Here is a 21,344-nt window from a genome sequence, read left to right as displayed (position 1 = left end):
TACCTGTCCGAAGGAGCCCTTCCCGATCAGCGAGTCTATCTCATAGCGGTCCAGCCACTTTTCTCCGTTTTTGACAATGTAGTCGTAGTTGTCGTCGTCATAGCCGTCGTTGTAGACTTTCCTCTCCTTCTTGGTGCTGCTGTCCTCTGGAGGGACCTGCTGGGCCCGTCGCTTCTTCTTAGTATAGTACACCTGTGGGTCGGAGCAAATGCATCAACAAAAAGCAGCTTGGGCTCCCAGCTCTGCCTCACGTCTTAGCCGTCGGACATTTTTACATTTTCTTGGTCGCCTTTTTTTCTTGTGTCACATCAATATTAAGCCTTAAGTTTCATTATGACACCGCGTCACAAAAGGATCTGTCATTTTGTTCAATCCATAAAGGCAACGTGCATAGTAAGGCTGCCATTCTTATGGAAACATCTGAGTGGAAATCATGAACCCGACCAACCTTCCACCAATCATGTTCATCAGCAATAAACGGATGAACGGCTCCTAAAAGCTCTCGTGCACACTTATTGCTGGTGTGCCATTGGTTAAGCTACCGCACACCAATGGTGGCATGCATGCCTACGGTTGCCTAAAGACTCCCAAATCACCTGCGTGTCTCTATCTATCCACTATTTTGTTCTTCTCAGGGTATTAGGTGCTTGGAGTCTGAGCCAATTACAACACAAGGAGTTGAAGCTGACGTTAGGAAACAAGACATTCGTGTCAGAAAGCAGTTTAGCAACAGCTGTAGTGTTTGGTCATTTCAAATACTCGGGCACATTTTTAGCTCAGTTGACAGTGCTGAGTCGAACCTGATTCCTTCAGGCAAATGCTGATAATGAGTAGGATTCACTTTATGCCCCCCCCCCCCCCCCCGAAAAGAGTAAACCCCAAACTAGTGGTGGTCCACCGACAGCTGTGCATGCCTTAAACAATGCTTTATCTCTGCTTTGGCTTGATCTCAGGAAAACAGGCAAACACACGGACAACCTGAAAGAGTGATCAAAGAAAAGACAAACACAAATGTGTGTGTGTGTGTGTGTGTGGTATAGCCTGTGTCATACCTCATTGATGTGCTTGTAAGTTTTGATGAGGTCAACAGAGAGTTTCCTCAGTGGGGCGCTGGCAGGGTCTCTGAAACTAGGGGGGATCCTCCGCTGGAGTATGGTCATATCAGACAGCACCTACAGAGAGCAGCAACACGTCATACACGCGACTCAAGTCAGCAGAGAATCGAGAAAACATTTAGGCATTTCAGGACATCACTATCACAATACATTTTTTTAATGACTGAAAACATTGTGTATTAATGTCACGTAGTTCACATTTACACCACCAGAGTTTGAGCCAAATTATGACCAAGACAAATATGAACCCCTCCACATTTAAGTCAGATACTAACAACTAGAAACTACTGCCACACATATAACATGGACTGATTATCTAAATTATTAATCTATGACGTCCCACCTACTTTCAGGCCGAAAAAAAAAAAGATATGCTACACATATTGGTGCTTACATGCTGTAAAATGTTTGTTAAATTAAAGGGATAGTTCAGATGTTTTGAAGAGGAGTTGTATGAGGTACTTATCCATAGTCAGTCCATCATCTACCAACTCAAAGGACATGTACGCTATATTTTGAATATTTTGACTGCGGGGAACTGAAGTTGTTATAGTCATCTGTGCTCTCTCCAACGCCACAGACTCCACTGACAAAAACAGTACTTTCACATCGCAGAGAACAGGAGCTGCTGGTCTACCGCTGCCTCCATCAGTTAGTTCATTTGTTGTATTCTGGTTTGTTCGAATTAACCAAAGTCCCACAGTTACAAAAAAAATCATCTTTGGTAAAATTACAGTTTTTGTCGATGGCATTGGTGAAAGCACAGGTAACTGCTTCGGTTCCTGGTTGACTGTCGGACGGCAAGGTAAACGGGGGGAGAAATATTGTAAGTAAAGCGTACACTTAAACCGATATTGATTCTTTAGGTGTGTAAAACATGTTTTGCTGCTTATAGTACATTTCCACCACAGTCCAACCGTGCGCGAGTCAAATGCTATTCTTGACTCAACCCAAATATCTTATGCACGGCTCGTGCTCCACATATTCAGCATGCATGTCAACACAACCCTCCCACAGAACAGCTAGGGGGACGCGGCCATTGGCCTTATTACGGATCCACGGATCACACGTTAACGAGGTCATCAGATTCCCATGATCCTCGGATTGTCTTTGCGAGGATAGAAAAGTTGCTCAGCCGGTGCTCTGCCGCACTTCCTGGATCGGAGGTGCTACGGTTGGCTTCTTTCCTGGACATGAGCATGAGCTTCTCCAGGAAACAGTGTGATTCATCCTCGTTTTTAGGATTCTTCTGAGTCACTAGCCGCTACTGATGACATCTTATTTCATTGATTCACTGAGCACCTTTGCCTACTACTCGTCTAATGCAGGACAAAGCTGTTTAGCAGAGAGGAGGCTCAGTGAATGTAGCCCTCATTGTGTTTCCATCTTAAATAATGATCCAAACTTTAAAAGATAACTATTTCATTTAGTTATCTTAAAAAATATATATAAGTTTCACACCCCTTAAAATCAGGGAGGCCACATGACCCACATGGGAGCTTGTACGTTTATTGATCGTCACATTCAAAAAGTAATCTATTCCTTTTCAGTAACACTATATATATTTTGTGATCCAGCAAAGCGGTTGCCTCTGCACAATATGACTTTTTCTTCCATCAATGATCACACGGCAGTAAACTCATTTTCAGTAGCATTTACAGAAGACATTGTTTTAATCTCCATCAAAAAAGTGAATTAAAGAAACACGCCCAGCGCTGCTGTGACAATCAACAGGTGAAACAGGCAAACTATAAATCAGTTCCTGTGCCAGAGGCGTGTACCGGTGCAGCACCGAGCGCGCGTGTGTGTGTGTGCGTGTGTGTTACCTGCTGCTGCTCGGCCATGGAGTGGATGGAGCTGAAGGAGGGGTGTGTATGTGTGTGCTGGCTGGTCATGGCTGGCTCAGCGAGGGAGAAGCCCTGGGCAGTGGAGGAGGAGGAGGAGGAGGAGGAGGAGGAGGAGGAGGTGGGCGGACATCCTGAGCTGCTTACACCTGGGGAGAGAGAGGGGAGAGAGAGAGAGAGAGAGAGAGATGATTAGAGAGGGAAACCCCAACATTCTAATCCGTCTCTCTGCCTCCATCGATGGTACAAGTGATCCCAACTGATCAGAAACCACACAGTCGCTGATCATTAGTTTCCATGTTGGCCATACATACAGTACTATCTACTCACCACGTCCAGCTGGAGAAGCAGGACAGTCTTTCCTTACCAAGTTCCAAAAACACTCTGACCATTTTAAACACATGCAGCAGAGGACTCTCCGCTTTGATTTGGGTAAACAAAAGCTGATGTCTGGTTGTCACCCTGGCAACACCTTTAAGTCTGAGAAGGATCCCTTAAATCTGGTCACTAAAGAGCTGTAATGCAAAAATGTACTAAGCAGGATGTTTTACTCTGACCTCAAACATACCTTTAAGATGTCTGTACTGACATCTCCTGTACTGATACAATACGGATGTGTCTGTGACGACCTTAAAGCGGCTGCTATGTCATGCTGAAATAGATTCCAATACAAACTTCTGTACACGAACAAGTCTGCTGCCTAATCTCTGACTTCTCTTGTTTTCTCAGTGCGTTGGGGTGATGGGAATTTTCTGGCTGTTTTCTTACGTTTTTCAGTTGGTTGTACAAAACTGCACCGTTACTTTTGCTTGCAAAGTGACGTGGGAGCTTCTGACCGCCATCTTTGTCTTTGAATCGTTAAGTCAAAATGAGATGGCATAGAGGCCTGAATCAAGATTGTGATGGTATTTTCATTAACCATGCAGCCCTACTAGCTGTCAGATGAATAAAGATGAGCATCGTGTCAGAGTTAAAACCGCCAACGGTCAGCTGGCTACCAAAATGAAGGAATGATCTGCAACCTGTAGTCAGAAGACCATTGAGGAGAAAAGAAAAGAACCAACTAGACAAACATTTTCATGTCGTTCTGACTCTGATTAAGCGGTTTTGTCACATCCCTGGACTGTAAGACTTCACCAGTTGATAATAAAATTACAAAAGAGAAAAAAAAACTGCTGAGGTAAAGAATCTGCACTAAATGGGTGAATCAGTGATTCACATCAGCCAATCAAAGAGCTCCCTCTACCGACTTCCTCTCATGCCAGTTCAGTGGGCTCCATGGGCCGACACTGGGGTGACACTTTGGGCCGAGCTAACAGTCGGACACACTCCAAGAGCTACAGCTGGTGGTCGGCACGACAACATGAGGGCTGCTGAGTTCTGCATCTGTCAGTCTCATCCTGTAAAGCAAAGACGCACACACAGCATTTCTGCCTCTTTCTGTGGGGAGTGGTGGGGGAATGGACACACCCACCAAATAGATAGCCAATCAGAGCGAGAGTTTATAATAACAGTTGCTCTTTGACTTTTCGATGTTAACTCATTCTGGTGGACCGTGGATGCGCCGCGTGTGTTTGACCAATCAGTGACGCTCATCTTGGTAAACCCCACCCCTTTTTAAATATTATTCTGGTAAAATCATCATTAAACGTAAGTCTCCCCAGCTAGGCTAAGCACCTACTTCTAGCTCACATAGCAAGTGAGCTAGCTACCATAAAAAGAACATGTGTGGGTAAGAACGAAGCCAGGCTTTACGGCCTAATTAGTGACGGCTTGATTTGATTTGTGCCTGATAAGTGAACGATTTTGAAGACAACAGGAGCTCTAACTCACTGTTAAATATGTCTGGTCACATAGAGACTGGTCACATTGGCTGCCCCTCACATGTACTTTAGAGTACGTGTCGCCATCACATGGCCTCCATCTATGGACTCACCGATAGCCTCTGTGGAGAAAGTCTTCAAAAACGCCCAAAATCCCCCTCTTGTACACAACTTTTTATGTAAGAGTACCTCAAAATGTGCAGATGCAAATGAATCAGTCTTTGCATCTATACGACTCTCACCTAAATGAATGCAATGCTCCAGTTTCAGGCAAGAGTGAGCTTTCCATAACAGAGGAGGCGGCAGTATTAAAATAAAACTATGGCATAAAGTGGGACATGAAAAATGAATGTTTGACTTTTTTACCCACCAAGAATGAGGCGGGTTCGTGTAAAGGCAATCTCAGCGACAACAATTCATGTTGTGATTAAACAGTTGGACCTACCTGTGTAAAATGAATAGCAAATGTCCCTGTATAAGATCTATATACAAGTAAAGCTGTTATTGTGAAGCAGCAGAACAGCAGGAAATACAGTTTACAATCGGGGGAGGATTATTTAAATTAAATGAAAGTAGGTTACAAGTTACTAAAGTACTGAGCTGAACACAGCCAGACTTTTAGAAATACTACTTTTTCTATATTTACTTGCACCATCCATTATATTTTATCGCAATTATTCATTGTTTTGGGGACAAAATATTTTTCTGCAACTTTCATATTTAAATGACCAGAGCAAAGCTTTAAAATACGGTTCTTCTTCACCTGAATTTAGTGCATTTTGATGTTTCCCTTACTATAAGCGGTATATTACTCGTCTTTAGGAAGCGCAGAGCGCGCATTTTAAACATCGAAATCGCAGTCGACCCTGTCCCTTTGGGAGGCCAAAATCGTGATCGCAATAGATATTCTAATAACTGTGCACGCCTTATGACTACAGGTGTTGATCCAATCAGTTTAATCCAAGACACAACTGATGAAGGAGATGCATGGATCGGCCCTGCTACCAAACAGGTTGACACTACTGCAGGTCAGAGTGGGTAAAGCAGGCTAGAATGGGTCTCTGGGAATTAGATGTCCATAGATTTACATAAACAGGGTTTGTAATGCTGAGCTCCTGTGCTGTAAAAACAGTGCTACTGCTCTCTATACCAGTCAAAGTTTAAGATATTACAGGCCTGCAGAATCAGGTCTATTCTTATATCACTAGAACATAATTCAGGGCAGACATTTTCTGTGAATATGTAAGAATAGCCTAACTTTTGTAATTATAGGTTCCTCGCCATTATTATCTACCATACACGGTGTAGACAGTTCTCCTATTCAGCGCTCAACATCTTCCAAACGGCTCCCTGAGAGGTTTTTTTTTTCTAAATAGAGCTCTGTGGCTAAATGAGGTTCTATTTGTGAAGTTTAAAAAAAAAACACTCAGCAGCTTTGAACCTCTGTTGTTGAACTGCGTGTGTGCTGCACTTGTGTTGGGCTGTGCGATAAGGTAGAGAAAGCAATCCAATCACCGTCACTGGGACTGTTGTGGTGCTCTGGGTCCTGGCCTGCTTACAGATATGACACTGCTGGAGAGAGGGAGAGAATATCTGCCTAGTACTGAGAAATCCGCACCGTCTCTTTAAGAGACTGAGAGGCACTCACAGCACTTCCTCAATCTGGCATCCCCCTTCTTGCGCTGCCATTGGCCGGGGCCCCCTCTTTCTCTGTCAGCTGATTCGCTGTTGGTATCTAAGGGCTGGCTGGCCAGCGCTCTATAAATAAACCCAGTGCTGTCTCAGCAACCAACCTACAATACTCATTAGCTACTTCTCTCTCCCCTCTTCCGCCTCTCTCCTGCTAAGCAAGTAGCTTCCAATAGCAGGCCTGGCTCTCAGCGGCAGCAGTCTGACATACTCTCCCCTAGCAACCCAACCCACCCTACCAGCCGCTCTCTCCTCCCCCTTTCCTTCATCATCCTTCCTGCTCGCTCAAACCTTCTCTACCTCTGAATTTGATTTCTCCCCTCCATTTACCCGTCCGTCATCCCTCACTCCCATCTTCCAATCCTTCCCGACTTCAATCCGATGACACATTTCCTTGTTTTTCGCAGACTGTCTCATCTCTCCATCAGCATTGTGTTGATGCACAATGATGTAACAATATTTAGGGCACCGGCGAGGAGTCACTCCAGGCAGCACGGCAACAACGCACAGTACAGGCAGAGACCGATGCTTCCTGCTCGACAACAAGTTGCTGGATGATGAGGAACAGTGCTGGGCCAACTGTGCGCGTACCAGAGTCCATCGGCGATAACCAACGGTTGTGCAACACTGCCTTGGAGAGGGGTCTCTGAGCCACTAGTGTGTACACACAAATCTATTTAAGCACGACTGTAGTCAACAGAACTTGAGTCAGAAACAAGTCCAAGTCTGAGTATTTCCCAGATCGGGTGAAGACAAGAGTCCAAGCAAACAAAACGGTGCTAACAGAGTATTACAGCGAGATACCGTTTAACTCAGAGGTTGCTCTTCCTGCAGGAATTGAAGCATTTGCTACAACTCAGCGAAAAGTATGATACAAAAACAACATCCCTGGTCCAAAAACCCCAATGAACAATTCTTTTACAGATCCCCTAAAGACATATTCCAAAAATATGGAGCTAAAGCCACCGTAGGCCTCAAGCCCCGCCCACTAACACAGCTGGTCCAGTTACACTCAGTTTTTGACAGGATAACTAGCTACTACAGCAACACAAAACAAATGCAATATTTCAAAGAAGCTGTTGATTTGATTCCAGCCGTCGCTTATGCATAGTTACATACAGTAACTACTATTTCCACATCTGAAAACATCAGCCCATCTGATCTTAACACAATGTCTACACAATCACAACTAAAAGAATAAGTACACAATAGTATCGTGTCACACACACAGTGAGAGGTTAAAGAAGGACTACAGTCTTTGATGCACCACACTTATCAAATGATTTGTATCACAAAATTGTTATTGATGCTTAAATTCTCCCCTATAACTCACACTAGCGATATCAAAAGTAACCTACACAACACGTTGAATGGAGAAAGACTTTCCATCTCTAGTGAGTGTTTACATGTGCACAGGTATCCTGGCTGGGATCAGGTTTTTGGAGTATCCCGGTTATGTGTCGACATCGACCTGACATCAGAAACCTGGACATGTTACCTGGAGCACTCCAAAAAGACAATTGCATAAAAGTGTCTGTTAGAATTTTGTATACAGGGACATGAACGACCAGGTTTCTCATGTAAACATTATACCGAATAAGCTCAAAACACGGACACTAAATGTAGGAAACCTCCACATACATTTACTAAAGCTCAGTGATTAAACACATACTGATATGGAGCCGTCAGTGGCCAGAGTTCGTAGTGCTGCTTCAGCATGGACGGCAGATAAAATCAGGGAATTGCCATAATCACCTTATTGAAAAATGTTGGATCCTAAACAGCGACGTGGAGCTTCGATCTAAAGATGTATTGAGACTAAACTGCACACAAAGTCAAGTCAGTCAAGATCAACTTTTCAACTTCACCCAAATGTTTCCACTTGCCGACTGCGCAGATCCAAGAGGGACAAGGAGACGGTCAAAGAAAGAAGCTCTCGGAACAGAAGTTCACTGGAAGATTTGAGCGAGTGGGTCTCAGCGGTCATATACATACTGTTAGCTAACAGCTAACATACGGTACACTGGCTTACACCAGCTTAATGTACACACTCCGATGATTGAGAAAAGTAAGGGAGAACGTTTCGATTGTATTAGACAGTAGTTATATGTTTATACACAGAAAATACTCTGCATATACTTTGCCATTACTGAAAACTGTGAAGTATACAGGTTACAGCAAGCCTGTGCTCTTAAATACATTTTTAAAACACCCACACAAAAAAAACAGTCAAGATAAAGACCAACTCCTCTTCCAAGACCAAAATGAATGTAAGATTTAACCAGCAGCCATTCAACATTTCTAACGTTGTGGCTGTAGTGACATCAGTGTCGTTCTGTTGGTTGAGCACTTAACAACTATTTGATGGTTTTGCCATATTTGGTTTCTACCATATGGACATTTTGGAGGCTGTTGTGTGCAGTGCTGTTGAACACCATCCATATTGATAAAATGAAGTATAGAAAATATAAGAAGCATATCTCAGTATAACTATTATTCAACCGCACTTTTACTGTAGCTGCCAAAAGGACCACACAATTGAATCAACACGTTGTTGATTCTTTGATTTCAACAGAAACTGTTTTTATTAGACTGCCTCAGTTTTGGTTTGTGTACCTGATAAACTGGAAACTGAGTGTATATGCAAAACAAAGAAAGAGCAACTGGACACAGCGATATCTGATCATCTGTGTGTGTAAATTAAAGAATAGCAGTTTATCGGAGCCAATCAGAATAATACAACCTGCAGAGTCTGAACTGTTCAGCACACAGAGTGTAGCTGAGGCTACTCCACACAGCATATAGGCCAAGTGTTGGCCAGCACCACAGTCCATGTTTATGCCATTACACAAACTGGCCTGACAAACATACACATGGTTGGATAAATGGGGGAAATGGATAGCTGGCTGGATGGAGTGAGGCTAACATTGCGTTTCGTGGGAGGAGTAGCGTGAGCAGCACGTTAGCAGAGCAGCAGCAGCTTCAGCCTTCTATCAGTGTCCACAAAGGATGTGATCAGGCTAGTCGTGGAAGTATCAGATTACGTTTACTTTCGTCACTCAAACAAAGTTGTTTCTTTTGTGTACTTGTACCGTTGAGCACCGAACATTAACCGTTAACTGACAACATCAGTGCTCTGCATGGAGGGATGCTGTGTTTGAAATGCTAACAAGCTGCAACAATAACCTGATAACAGGTTTATCGCCAGCTGCAGTGCACGAACATAACAGGAAACTGTTACGAGTCGGCAGCCCCGATATTTGTCGATGAATAAATGCTAATACTCCTCAAGACCAAAGCCAAGTTCCTGTGTTGTTGCCACCTGCCGATTAAAGTGAGGAGGGTTAGTCCCAAAGTTAGCGGCAACTCCGGCCCAGGCTCACTTAAGGTGGGCTGACCTTTAAGGTGGACCTGCTATTCTGCTTTAAGTGACAAGCGGCTCCTTTAAGTTATTCAGTTTTTTTTTAATATATCTTAAATGTTTAACTGATAGCATGTGATGTGGTCACACCTCTAGGCTCATTATAGGCCGGGAAGCTGAGTAAAAGCTTCAAAATTCACAAGAGGGGTATTTACTGACATATTTGATATCGTAAAACAAAACGTGAAAATCTCTTTAAGTTGTATTTAGCAGAGAACTTATCTCAGGCATCTAACCAAAAACCCATGAAGTAAAAAAAGACAACATTGACTTCGAGACGAAAAACCGGAAGTGCAAAAATGCTGACTCATGATAGAGAGGAAAAAAAACTACTGATAACTGCTAACATAGAAACCAAGACGAAGACCAGTGATGGTTGAGTAAGGGTGACTCATTGGGATCTGTATTGGGAGGTTCTGTAGTCATATAGAAAGTTAGAAATATCCAGCGACAAGTACCGACATTACGTGAAGTATAATGCCAGCTTGATAGAAAGTAGTACCAGACCAAAAAGCTATCAGACCCTATCACGTTTTTCCCAGAATGCTCAGTGACAGTTCAAGTAGCAAATGAAATAATTCAACCCCAGAAGACGAAATGAGTACTGGATAATTTACTTTGACAAATGTTTTACCAGTGATTCTGACTTGCAAACAGCACATTCAACAGACTGATCCAGATACTACCTCATGCTAGCAACATTTAAATCAGAAAATATAACCACTAGTATGACAAGCTAGTTACACACAGAGGTAAAAACAGGAAATATTTGATTAAAAAGACAAAACTATTTACATTTCAATATAGTGCTGCTTCTTTCCGCGTTAATTAAGACGGACGATTTTCTCATTGACTGTATGGGTAAAAGTAATAAATGAGAACATGCCTTGGCTAAAAAATTATTACGGCTCAGCTTGTAAACCAATTCCATGACAACTAGCAAAATGCAGTCTCCCAATAAAGATCATGTGATAAGACCGAAAGATTCAAGACAGCTACTGACCCGAGGCCATATTGTTTTTGAAAATGTAGGCGATCCATTGGCACTATTGATATCTCCTAAATGAGTTTAATGACTGCTACTGTTTTCACTAATACAAATCATCTGTCTGTCCCTTAAAAACCCATTCTTTGTAGAACACCAACCGACACACAACCCGTTGGTAAATGTTACGGACAGCAAGAAAGTCCTGTGTCCTGCTTGAAATGTGACTACTGAAGATGGTGGCGCGCATCAAGATGAGGCTGGAAGGCCTCGTCATTACCGGAGCTTTCTGACAGAGCGTTTCATTCACTTATCAACGCGGACAAACGCTCCATGATCCCAGCTCCATGTTCCCTGTCATGACCCGAGGGCGGACGCACCATCACGTCCAATGAGTCTAAAACAAGGAATAGGCACAGCAGCTTATGTTGCTTGATAGTTTTGTTTTCTAACTCTAATGAAAGCTTTACATTAATTAAACCTGCCAAAAAATATATTTTTTAGAGGAACCATAACAGGTAATATTAGCTAAATCAACACTTTTTAAGTGCTTCATGCAAACTTTCCATCCGTCCTTCAAAGCATAGCGCTGTGAGGTTGAAACGGGAATGACATTGGAATTGCAGAACATTTTTTTCTGGCCATGAGGGGTCACATATTCACTACAGGGAGTCAGTTGTACCGGTACAGTCGTCAACATTAAGTCAAGAACAATGGAGTACAACAAACGATTAACCCCTATGGTACATTATCACATTGTGTAACAAACGTGTAGATCTCTGTGGAGTCCTGCATCTCAATATGTATAAATGAACGCACAAATCATGTGCGAGAGTTTAAAAAACATTCAGCCTTGATTTCATCATTTACACAGACTGTGCCATAAAACAAATTTAAAAATTCACGCAGCCTGCTGTTTCAGATGTACTAACCGAATGTTCCTGATAATGCTACATTCTCAACAAGTAGCAATGATAGGCATAAACTATCATGCCTTTACACAACAATAAAGACCAGTGTTTGGCACAGTACAGCGTAATAGAATGGAACTATACATCAAGTGAGCCTTGTCCTCACACTCTCTCACAAACACAAACAACTAAAGTCACAAGAACACATAATGTCACATGAACATCTGTCACCATATTAATAGAAACATGCATATTTGTACTCGTCACTGATGAAAGTGTTAAACAGCAAACCCTGGTCAGACAATCAGGTCAGCAACTGAAGTCTTTTCACTTATTCTTTATGTAAATAAATAACGCCAACAACAACTTAAATCCCCAAGAAATATGACAACGGTATGTCAAAATGCAAAACATCACCTAGTCCTAGGTGTGACACTTGTCTGGCGTCAGTTTCTATTTCTACTGTTTGTCTATTACTTTAGGCTAACCCTCAAGCTAACTATTTCAACAGTTTACCCATTACGTTTAGATAACAATTAGCTAAGTATCTCAGCTGTTTGTCCAGTACTTTTTGCTAACCTTTTGCTGCTGTGTTTCAACTATTTACCCATTATGTTTAGCTAACTTTTAGCTTACTATTTCAACTGTTGACCAATTACTTTTAGCTAACTATTCCTCATGTTTATCTTACTTTTAGTTCACAACTGAATTTTACTCAATACAACATTTTAAAAAATTAAAGTGAGAATGAGGCTGAAAACTCAATGAAATAGCTTTGAAACAGCAGTTAGGACTAATTCAGGCTTCTTCGTGACTCTACAAGGTTTTTAATCGTAACATGTAATAGTCCTGATTTAATGAAGTTGGTAAACAGCTGCTTAACTTAAAATGATGAAGGAAGGAAACTTACAAGGTAGGCCAGTATCTCTTTTCATACCATGCCAGTAACATCTAGTTGAATATATTCCGTGTAAATTTGTGTTTGGTGAGGCTGTGGAGCGAGCTAGCTTCTTCACTCTCTACTACGAGCATCATAGAGCCAGCATTGACAGACTAATTGTTGCATTTTCTGGGACCACTAACTAAATAGTTGTTGTGGAAATTCACTACACTTCAATGAAGAGTTGTTGTCTTTTGTTTTGTTTTTTTGACAAAGTTGATCCATGACCCACCAGTTGGAAACCACTGGCATAAATGAACTAATATTGCAAATGAAAGCAGGAGTATTCAAACAGCGGTAACGCTAACGCCATCTAGTCATGGTCAAAAACTGATGCTCAGCACAGACAGCGTCCTCGCATCCCGTCCCTCAGCTCAGTGTCCCCGGCTGGCTGACCACACTTGCCAAACTGTCTGACCAGGGTGGTGCTTCCAACTGCGGGCATTGACCAAGAGCCTATTCAGACCCAGAGCAGCCAGGGTTCTGATCGTTCAAGTTCGGGCTGAAACAATGTTGACGGACAGCCAAACTGTCAAAAACACATGCATCGCAAACTTCAGCATTACGACTCAACGGCGACACATGCGGACACGCGCAACGCCACGGCAACACGTCACACTGACTGACTGACATACACACATACACACATACACACACACACACACACACACACACACACACACACACACACACACACACACACACACACACACACACACACAACCGTCGTCGTCGTGAAACGTCAACTAAAGCACATTGAACCTCTTTAAATTACTGACAGAAACTACATTATTATCATACAACTACACACACAAGTATCAACACAGAGATTACTATGACAGTAGATTCACACACACTTGTGGCTGTACAAGGGAGAGGGATTTTATCTGTGGGAGTGTGTGTGTGTGTGTGTGTGTGTGTGTGTGTGTGTGTGTGTGTGTGTGTACTGACTCTTGTTCTTGCGCAGCAGGGCAGAGGAGATCCAGGGTTCAGTTTGGACCATCCTGAGAGAGGGCACGGGCTTGTCCTCCACGGTGGATGACGTGATCACCATGGAAATGCTCGGCAAGGGATCAATCCAGCAGGGAAACACTGTCAATCAAAACGCTTTGAACGGTGGGCGGGGCTTGTGAAGGGAGTTTTAGTCTGTCATGAGACGCGTTTTTTTCAATCCCAGAGTTCGCTTCAACAGTTTACATCCAACTGAATCAATGAATCTTGAAATGGTGGGAAACCGACCGACCAATCAAAAGGCACCTTCTTCTCTGGCTTCTTTCTTTTCCTTTTTTTTTTTTGTGACTGTGGTTTCTAAGGCAACCAACTGGTGTACAGGCAGCTTGTCTCTCTGAAGTAAAAATATAAAGGATGTAATCTCTGTCTTCTGTGGAGTTACACTATAGATATAGATCTCTCATTCTACATATATATTCTGTTTCTCTGTGGGTATGGGGAGTCTGGGGAAATAGAATATTTGGTTAGTCAGGTTAGCTTTATTGTTTCGTTGGTTTCGGCAGTTTCATGCATTCTTTCTGTGTGCTGGAGGTTTGTACCGCTCCAGAGCGCTGGTGACTGATATTTTAAATGAGTTAAAAAGTAGGCCTTTCTTCTATTACAGTATGGTAATGAGTGGTTACTCTGAGTAGGAGTTTGAGAATAGACTCTACTTGCTTGTGATAGGTTCACTTAGTCCAGGGCAGGTTGAACCAAAAGTACACAGCTAATAGTTCTTCAGACATCTTAGTAGTAATCCAGTACAGGGTTGTGTGTGTCCAGTGCAGCCTTCACCAGTAGAACACAGTAGAGCTAGTATTCCCAGGTTAATAAGACTCCACGGTCAGCATGGTTCCAACAGATCATATGTTACTCAGCGGAATAAATTCATCCAATTGTTGTTGCTACACTAAAAACACATTAACTAGCTGCAAGTCAAGTCTGTGCTAACCAGGCTCGCCCAGCATGCTGCCAGGTGGGCTGAGCGAGGTGGTGTGACAGAAGGGGTGGAAGAGAAGGAGGTGGAGGGGAGTTGGGTTTCCAGCTGCCTGCTTTTACCCCATCCCTTACGCTAAAAATAGCTCCAATTACTGGCGCTTTCTCGGGGTGGACCCGTCACTGGACAGAGTAGGGCAGTGGGGAGTGATGCTACCACTCGGATTAATCCCAGTGACACACACACACGCGCGCGCACTCACGCACACACGCACGCACACACACACACACGCGCGGCCCTCCACTGGCAATGTCACAGGGCCTGTACAGCCAGAGCTCCTCGGAGCCTCAGCTCCTCTTCACCCGCCTACAGCAGAAGGTGGCTGGCCTCTGCCAGGGTGAAAAGGAGCCCTTTTTAGAAAAGCCAGACAATAACGTAATCCCACATACACTGCGCGGGGATGTCTCTGTGACAACAAGCAGTTCGCACAAACGCCTGTAAACAAACCAGTCCGCTGCAACGTGTTGATTTCACGGAGACGTGCGGCTCCGGAGAAAGTTCCGCTAACTGGATATCCACAACTCACGGGCCAACGGGGCTGTGTGCAGGAACAAAGTGACGTACCATTCACGAGCAGGGACACTGCACCTCAACCGCAAACCGCTTTCCCTTTTGGGGGCAAAGCTGGGGGAGACGTCGGGGAACAAAAGTTTAGATCCGGTATTTGGGATTAGATGCCAAATGTCTCCCCGTGTTGAAGAAACGCACAGAACCAGCCGCTGGCGGCCTGCATTGTACTCCCAAACTCCGACGGTGTCCTCTGTTTACCAAAGCATAGCTCGATCCAGGAAGAAGTCGAGCTTCTGAGGTAATCTCGCCGAAATAAAATAAAAAAACACAAATAGCGTCTGAACAGCAACGAACCAAAACTTGAGACACGTCTCCAAAGTAAAGAAAGCAGATCCAGTGAAGTTCCTGAGCTTGCTGTCAGACGCCTTTGATCGCTTCTTGACGCGCCTCTTCTTTCGTCTGCTTCCGCTCTCTCTTCTTTCTCACATTCAATGTCCTCCTTTACGCCTCCTTCTTACAATTGCGGGAGATTTTTTATTCCTTCAAGGTGGAAACCTTCACAAGGGCGATTTGGACTCATGTTTGTCGCCCGTTTCCCTTTCCGTGCTCCTCCGTTAGACGGAATCTGTGCTGCTCTCCCACACTGCTCCCCCACCCTGCGATGGGGACTGTACCATGTGCCCGTGGCGGGGGTCGACGCGGGCCTGTCTGGCGCAGCTTCGCGTAGTCCTGGTGATACCAGGACAGATACGCATACGGGACGGAAACACGACGTTACTGACATTTCATGGGGTATTTCACATTATCCATTAATCTGACTGCAACTTATTTTATGGCACGCTATCAACGACCCAAGTGAGTTAGCGGGACAGTAACCCCCCCTCTGACCACAGTGGTCTGTTCCAAGCAGACCTCCGCTGTCCTGGCCATTTATAGTAACAGCAGGATATATATACTGGAACTTTATATTCACGCATACTTAGACAACCTTTACTTAAACTCGTTATCCAGTTTTATGGATACAGCTCCGAATAAAACGAGTTGCTACATACTTATAACCACTTCCTACAGGCCAAGGATAGGTATTACGTTTAACCAAAACTTGACAGAAGAACATTCTAAAATACATTGAATATACTTCCAAAAGGTTTAGCAAAATACAGCTTTAATCGTGAATTAAAAACAGTTAAGGGTCTGACAGAAATATATTGTGGTGTGCTCATAAGCAAGCGAGTTGTGCAATGTTTATAAGGAGACCCGGGCTGGAGGGAGGGGGAAGGAGAAAGGGACAAGGAGACAAGGAGATATTGACAAACCGCCTTTAAAACGTGCACGTTTCCCCTTCTACAACATATTCATATCTTAATACATATACCGCCCTTATAGCTGCAAACATATTTGGTGAAGAAAGAGCTAGTTTGCAGTGAAGTTTAAAACAGTAGACACCGACGTTGATGACCATTTTTATAACCTTTTATGTGACTCAGGCAAATATGACAGACCTGCACTAATACTAAGTGGATAACTATGTTATATTATTGCCACCGTGTTACACACAAAAGGCTCATTTGGTTCATTCAGTGTTTCAAAATGTTGGAACTTCTATGTGCTCGGGTAAACGCAGCCTCTACCCTCACTCAGCACACACCCGCTATGGGCTCTGTTGCTACCCGACGCGGAGGCAGCTGCAACCCAATTGGCTACATAAAGTCCCATCCTTGGCCGTGATTGGGTAGCGGACGGGTCTGTGGGCGGGGCGGTCGGCTTAGTTTCCCAGTCTCTCTTCAAACGGCGCGAGGCAGGAATGACGCGGAAATAGTTTGAAGATGTCAGGTAGAAATGGAAAGAGAGAGAGGGAGGGAGGGAGACCGAGGGGCTGTGGGTGGAGATATAGCCGGGGGAGCGGGGCGAGAGGCTTCCATGAGCACATGGTCACTGAGTGACTCTCTACAGCTGAGATGTGCGACTTCTCCTTCCTCGCAAACCAGCCAAAGCTAAAAGTTGTTACTGTTGCTATCCGGCCATTCCGGCTAAATCAGGCACAATGCTGCCTGGGAACAGCTCTGCACACGAGCCGTGTCACAGACCAGCTGACGGCTCCTTAAAGGAAAACTTACCCTCCAATGCAACTCACACTGCACCGAGAAATGTGTGTCACCAGAGTTATTTTTAATGTGATTTTTTTATATCTTTAACGTGTGGAGATTAATCACTCAGTAATATGTAATAAAAAAAAGTGATGGTGAAAAGTCCACAGAAGCTTGCTTACTGTAATTACCGACTGTACAAAGGTAAGGTCTCCCCTGATAATCCTCTACTAATGCACATCAGACTGAAACAGCAGTATGCTCAATAACAGTATATGAGCCGTAATACGCCAATACTGCACATAAAGCCCTATAATGATCATGTAAAATAACAATTTGTTTAGAGATGTTGTAATAACTGATTTAGGAATCTTTAATTTACTGTCTAGTATCGCTTGCAAAATTGAGCTAAATTCCAAAGGCAAACCTCAGAAAGTTTTTACTGCATTTTGGCTTCGCAATGTCCCTTATAGACTCCAGGTCCTGCAGCTTTCCATGGTAATCTACTCAAGCTCCAGAACCCATGGTTCAAATCACTGCAATCCCACACACTGAAAAACAGCTGACCAGTCACAGCTAAAATAAGATAGCGTGGCCTAATAACATGCTATAATTATAGGCCTTGCATTAAGAGATAACCCATAAACAAGCAGGAAGTGAGATTATACAGCAATACAGCACGGCGGCAATGTACGCTAACGATGTTAATCACATGCAGATGCATCACTACAGGTGGTCTGCTTTAAAAAAGGCCTAATGCCCAGCTCAGAGTGACTGGATCTGTCTGAGTTGGGAGCCAGGATAACGTAAAGCACGTTGCCACACTTGGGAAGACAGCGGATGGTGCCATGTTTTTAGGGACCCTTTCTGTGCGATTGGCACCCAGGAGGCTCCTATATCGTCCAAATGGTATTAAACTTGAGTTGAAAGGTTGAAAGGACAGCACTGAGTGCAAATGCCAGTATGGTCATTGGATCTGAAGGTCTGTCCGTCTACCTCTAGAAGTTGGACTTTGCACGCTGTGATGAAGGAGCGGACATAATAGATAAATCACAAAAGCAAATACATAATGGACTTCATGACCATATGGCATTACTACATCATGCATAGCTTGACATTTTGAGTTTGGTTTAAACGAAAACCAGTTGATTTCATGACTAAAATGTGAAAATTAGAGAACAGAAAGAGAATGATAGGCATCAACACATCGCAGGGATTGTACACTGGAAATATGTAAACCAAGGACTGTACAAACTGTAAAATATGTAGTTCAAAGGACACATACAAAACCCATAAAAAGCCACTCCTGATCAGATGCAGGAAAATGTGTTTTGAGGTTTTCAGTGACGATTTGACACATTCTTTTAGGCCACAAACAGGCCATTTCACCTGTGCTCTGCCTGGGCAGATATGATACACGGCCAACAAGGTGGTCGGGCACACAGGTATGTATGAAGACAAAAAGACGGAGCTTAACTCTACTGTCAGGCAGCTTGTGTGCATATGTTTGTTTGCACTGAGGAGAAGCATTGGAGTGTGCCGCATTTCTACCCCTATCATGCCATGCAAAGCCCACAATTATACCAGCTCCACAATTACAGACAGACGAGCAACAGGTAAACGAGTGTGTGTGTGTGTGTGTGTGCTGGGGATGACAGGACATTTGTATAGTACAAACACACACAACGGCTGACCTGCATAATTGTTCAGTAGTTTCTCTGTTAATTATAAGGGAGTTCGTACAATAAAATGACTGTTACCAAGCACAGGCCCTTCAACACAAATTATGAAAATAACTTCTTTTTTTTTTCAAACAGACAAAGAAATAGAACTGAAAGTACAATCCTCATGGTGGAAAGAATAAAGCAATATTCATATCCAGTGTCTAAATCATTGAACTAATATGTTGGCACCTATCAGATGTATATATAACGTAAGATACTTGTTGACCCAATGCCCTGTATAAAACAATCTTGCTTCATTGTTAGAGTCCACAACAGAAATGATTTAACATACATTACTGGAATGCACATTCAAAAAGATTTAATAATACTTTTTTTGGATTTATATATATTTACATATACTATTGCAGTAATAAATAAATGCATATAAAGAATAAGCACTCTGTGTTTAAAGCTTTTTGTGCTGCAAGTTGTCCCAACATAAATCATCAGTAACTAAATTGTTTTGTCTTTCTGATTTTTTGTCTTCACTCTTTCTTCTTTTTTTCCAGCAGTTTAACCTCATTCTGAGGTTATTCCTTTATGCAATTTTATTGATGATTTACTTTGTTTGATTTAAAATATCAAACATCGTTCCGATAGCGTTAAACCTCATTATAACCTCAAATTCTGCTTCATTACATTGTTGGGTAGTGATACAGCATATTGCACTGGCAGAAAAAAGGAAAAGCAGCTTCTCAACAGTGGAATTAGATGCAGCCGTTTCCTGTCTTTCTCTTCTGTCTGTTGCTACTTCTGAAACGCATTGCAATGCCTATATCACTATATCACTGATTAGTATTTCCCTTCACAGAATTACTGACAAGCTTCCACCAAATCACGTTCAGCTGTACTAACGACCAGACAGCGGAGATTACAACGGCAGCGCGAGGAGGCAAGCAGACTCAAGACTCACGTGCCTTGCAGCAAAATTCCACCCGGCAACTATACGCTGTACCATGGCAACAGCCCTGCCATTGGTCCCCGGTGCGTTTTCAAATGACCAATGGGATGGCCAGCCGCGGGTGATGCTTGTTGCTAGGTAAACATGATGCAGAGGAAAGATAGAGGAGCAGAATTGCCATGCTGCTACTGCAGGGTGATTTCAGCGAGGAGTGGAGGAGGGAGCGCTTCACACTCGGAGATACCCTTCTCACTTGGCGGTGCCAGAGAGACAAAAAACAAAACGAAGCGGGAATGACACAGGCAAAGCGGAATAAAATAAAAAGACGGGGAGAAAGCCTGTGGGAACGGTGCTGCCATTGTTCCACACGCACAAATGCCGTTAATGTACACGAAGCTAGCCTATAGAGAAAACCAGCAACCTATTTTACCGTTACTTTCTTCAAACAATGATATGATTTACTGAAACAATTATTTGAAAATAAGTTTAGAATTATGCTGCCTCCACACTGAAACAGAGTAAATCTAATAAAAAAAATAACCTACTAATGTAAATAATATATAAAAAACAGTTTAAATATTCTAATACAAACGGACTTTAAGTCTGTGGTAAATTAATACAGTTTGTTAGCATCAGTCAGCTATAAGAAGTCATGTTCCACATTGAATGGTGACAGTACTGCTGATGGTTGTTTCAGATAAGAAAACCATTCTGGATTTCTGTTTTAATGATCTCTTATCAGGACCCGACGACTCTCACGAGCCCAGCAATGGATTCTCATGTTGTCATGTTCATTTGAGTGTTGCATATTCCATCTGTATTGGTATTGGCCTGTTAAATATGTACTTAACTTTTATGTGAAATCAGTGCATTTACTTATAAATTCAAATATCACTTCTTCTGGACGGCAGAGAAAGCTAGAAGCATAAATGACAACTGCCTCTCTCATTCCTTTGGTCTGGGCTCAGCTCGCTGACATCCCTGTATCACACCATATACACTGTGTGTGTGTGTGTGTGTGTGTGTGTGTGTGTGTACAGTATATGGTTACACAGTGTTTCCTCCCCAGCTACTCTCACCGCGATGCGAACACACACACACACACACACACACACACACACACACACACACACACACACACACACACACACACACACACACACACACACACACACACATTACACACCCTCCTGTTGAACATCCTCAGTGATCAGTGAGAATAAGTGGCTGCTGACTCTGAATGGATCAAAGCCGACGTGCAGCTGTCTGCTTGCAGCCGACGTGCAGAAGGAAACTGGTCACTCCATACTGGGAGAAAAAGGGCGTTTGACAAACTCACATCAGACTTGGTACACGCCGATCCTTACTCCGGATGAACGGCTTTTCCAAACGCCTGCCACTACCCAG

The 21,344-nt window shown here is 43.3% G+C and overlaps 1 protein-coding gene across 2 annotated transcripts in view; it reads right to left on the bottom strand.

Moving 5' to 3' along the window:
• The window catches only part of dyrk1b (dual-specificity tyrosine-(Y)-phosphorylation regulated kinase 1B), a 38,037-nt gene that overhangs the window by 6,408 nt on the left and 10,285 nt on the right, over nt 1–21,344 (bottom strand). Inside the window, exons 1-4 of one of the 2 annotated variants that reach the window (XM_079164223.1) lie at nt 13,680–15,834; nt 2,942–3,108; nt 1,053–1,172; nt 4–192 (exon numbers count right to left, since the gene is read on the bottom strand). In XM_079164223.1, coding sequence (XP_079020349.1) covers nt 4–192; nt 1,053–1,172; nt 2,942–3,108; nt 13,680–13,782 — 579 coding nt within the window. In that variant the 5' untranslated portion in view covers nt 13,783–15,834. Of the gene's footprint in view, nt 1–3; nt 193–1,052; nt 1,173–2,941; nt 3,109–13,679; nt 15,835–21,344 lie in introns of those variants that run through there. The other variant, XM_079164224.1, reaches the window with a different exon arrangement.

Source organism: Pholis gunnellus (assembly GCF_910591455.1).
Source record: "Pholis gunnellus genome assembly, chromosome: 8".
Lineage (NCBI taxonomy): Eukaryota > Metazoa > Chordata > Actinopteri > Perciformes > Pholidae > Pholis > Pholis gunnellus.
The sequence above is the reverse complement of the archived record's forward strand: the minus strand, read 5'-3'. Positions and strand labels throughout refer to the sequence as shown.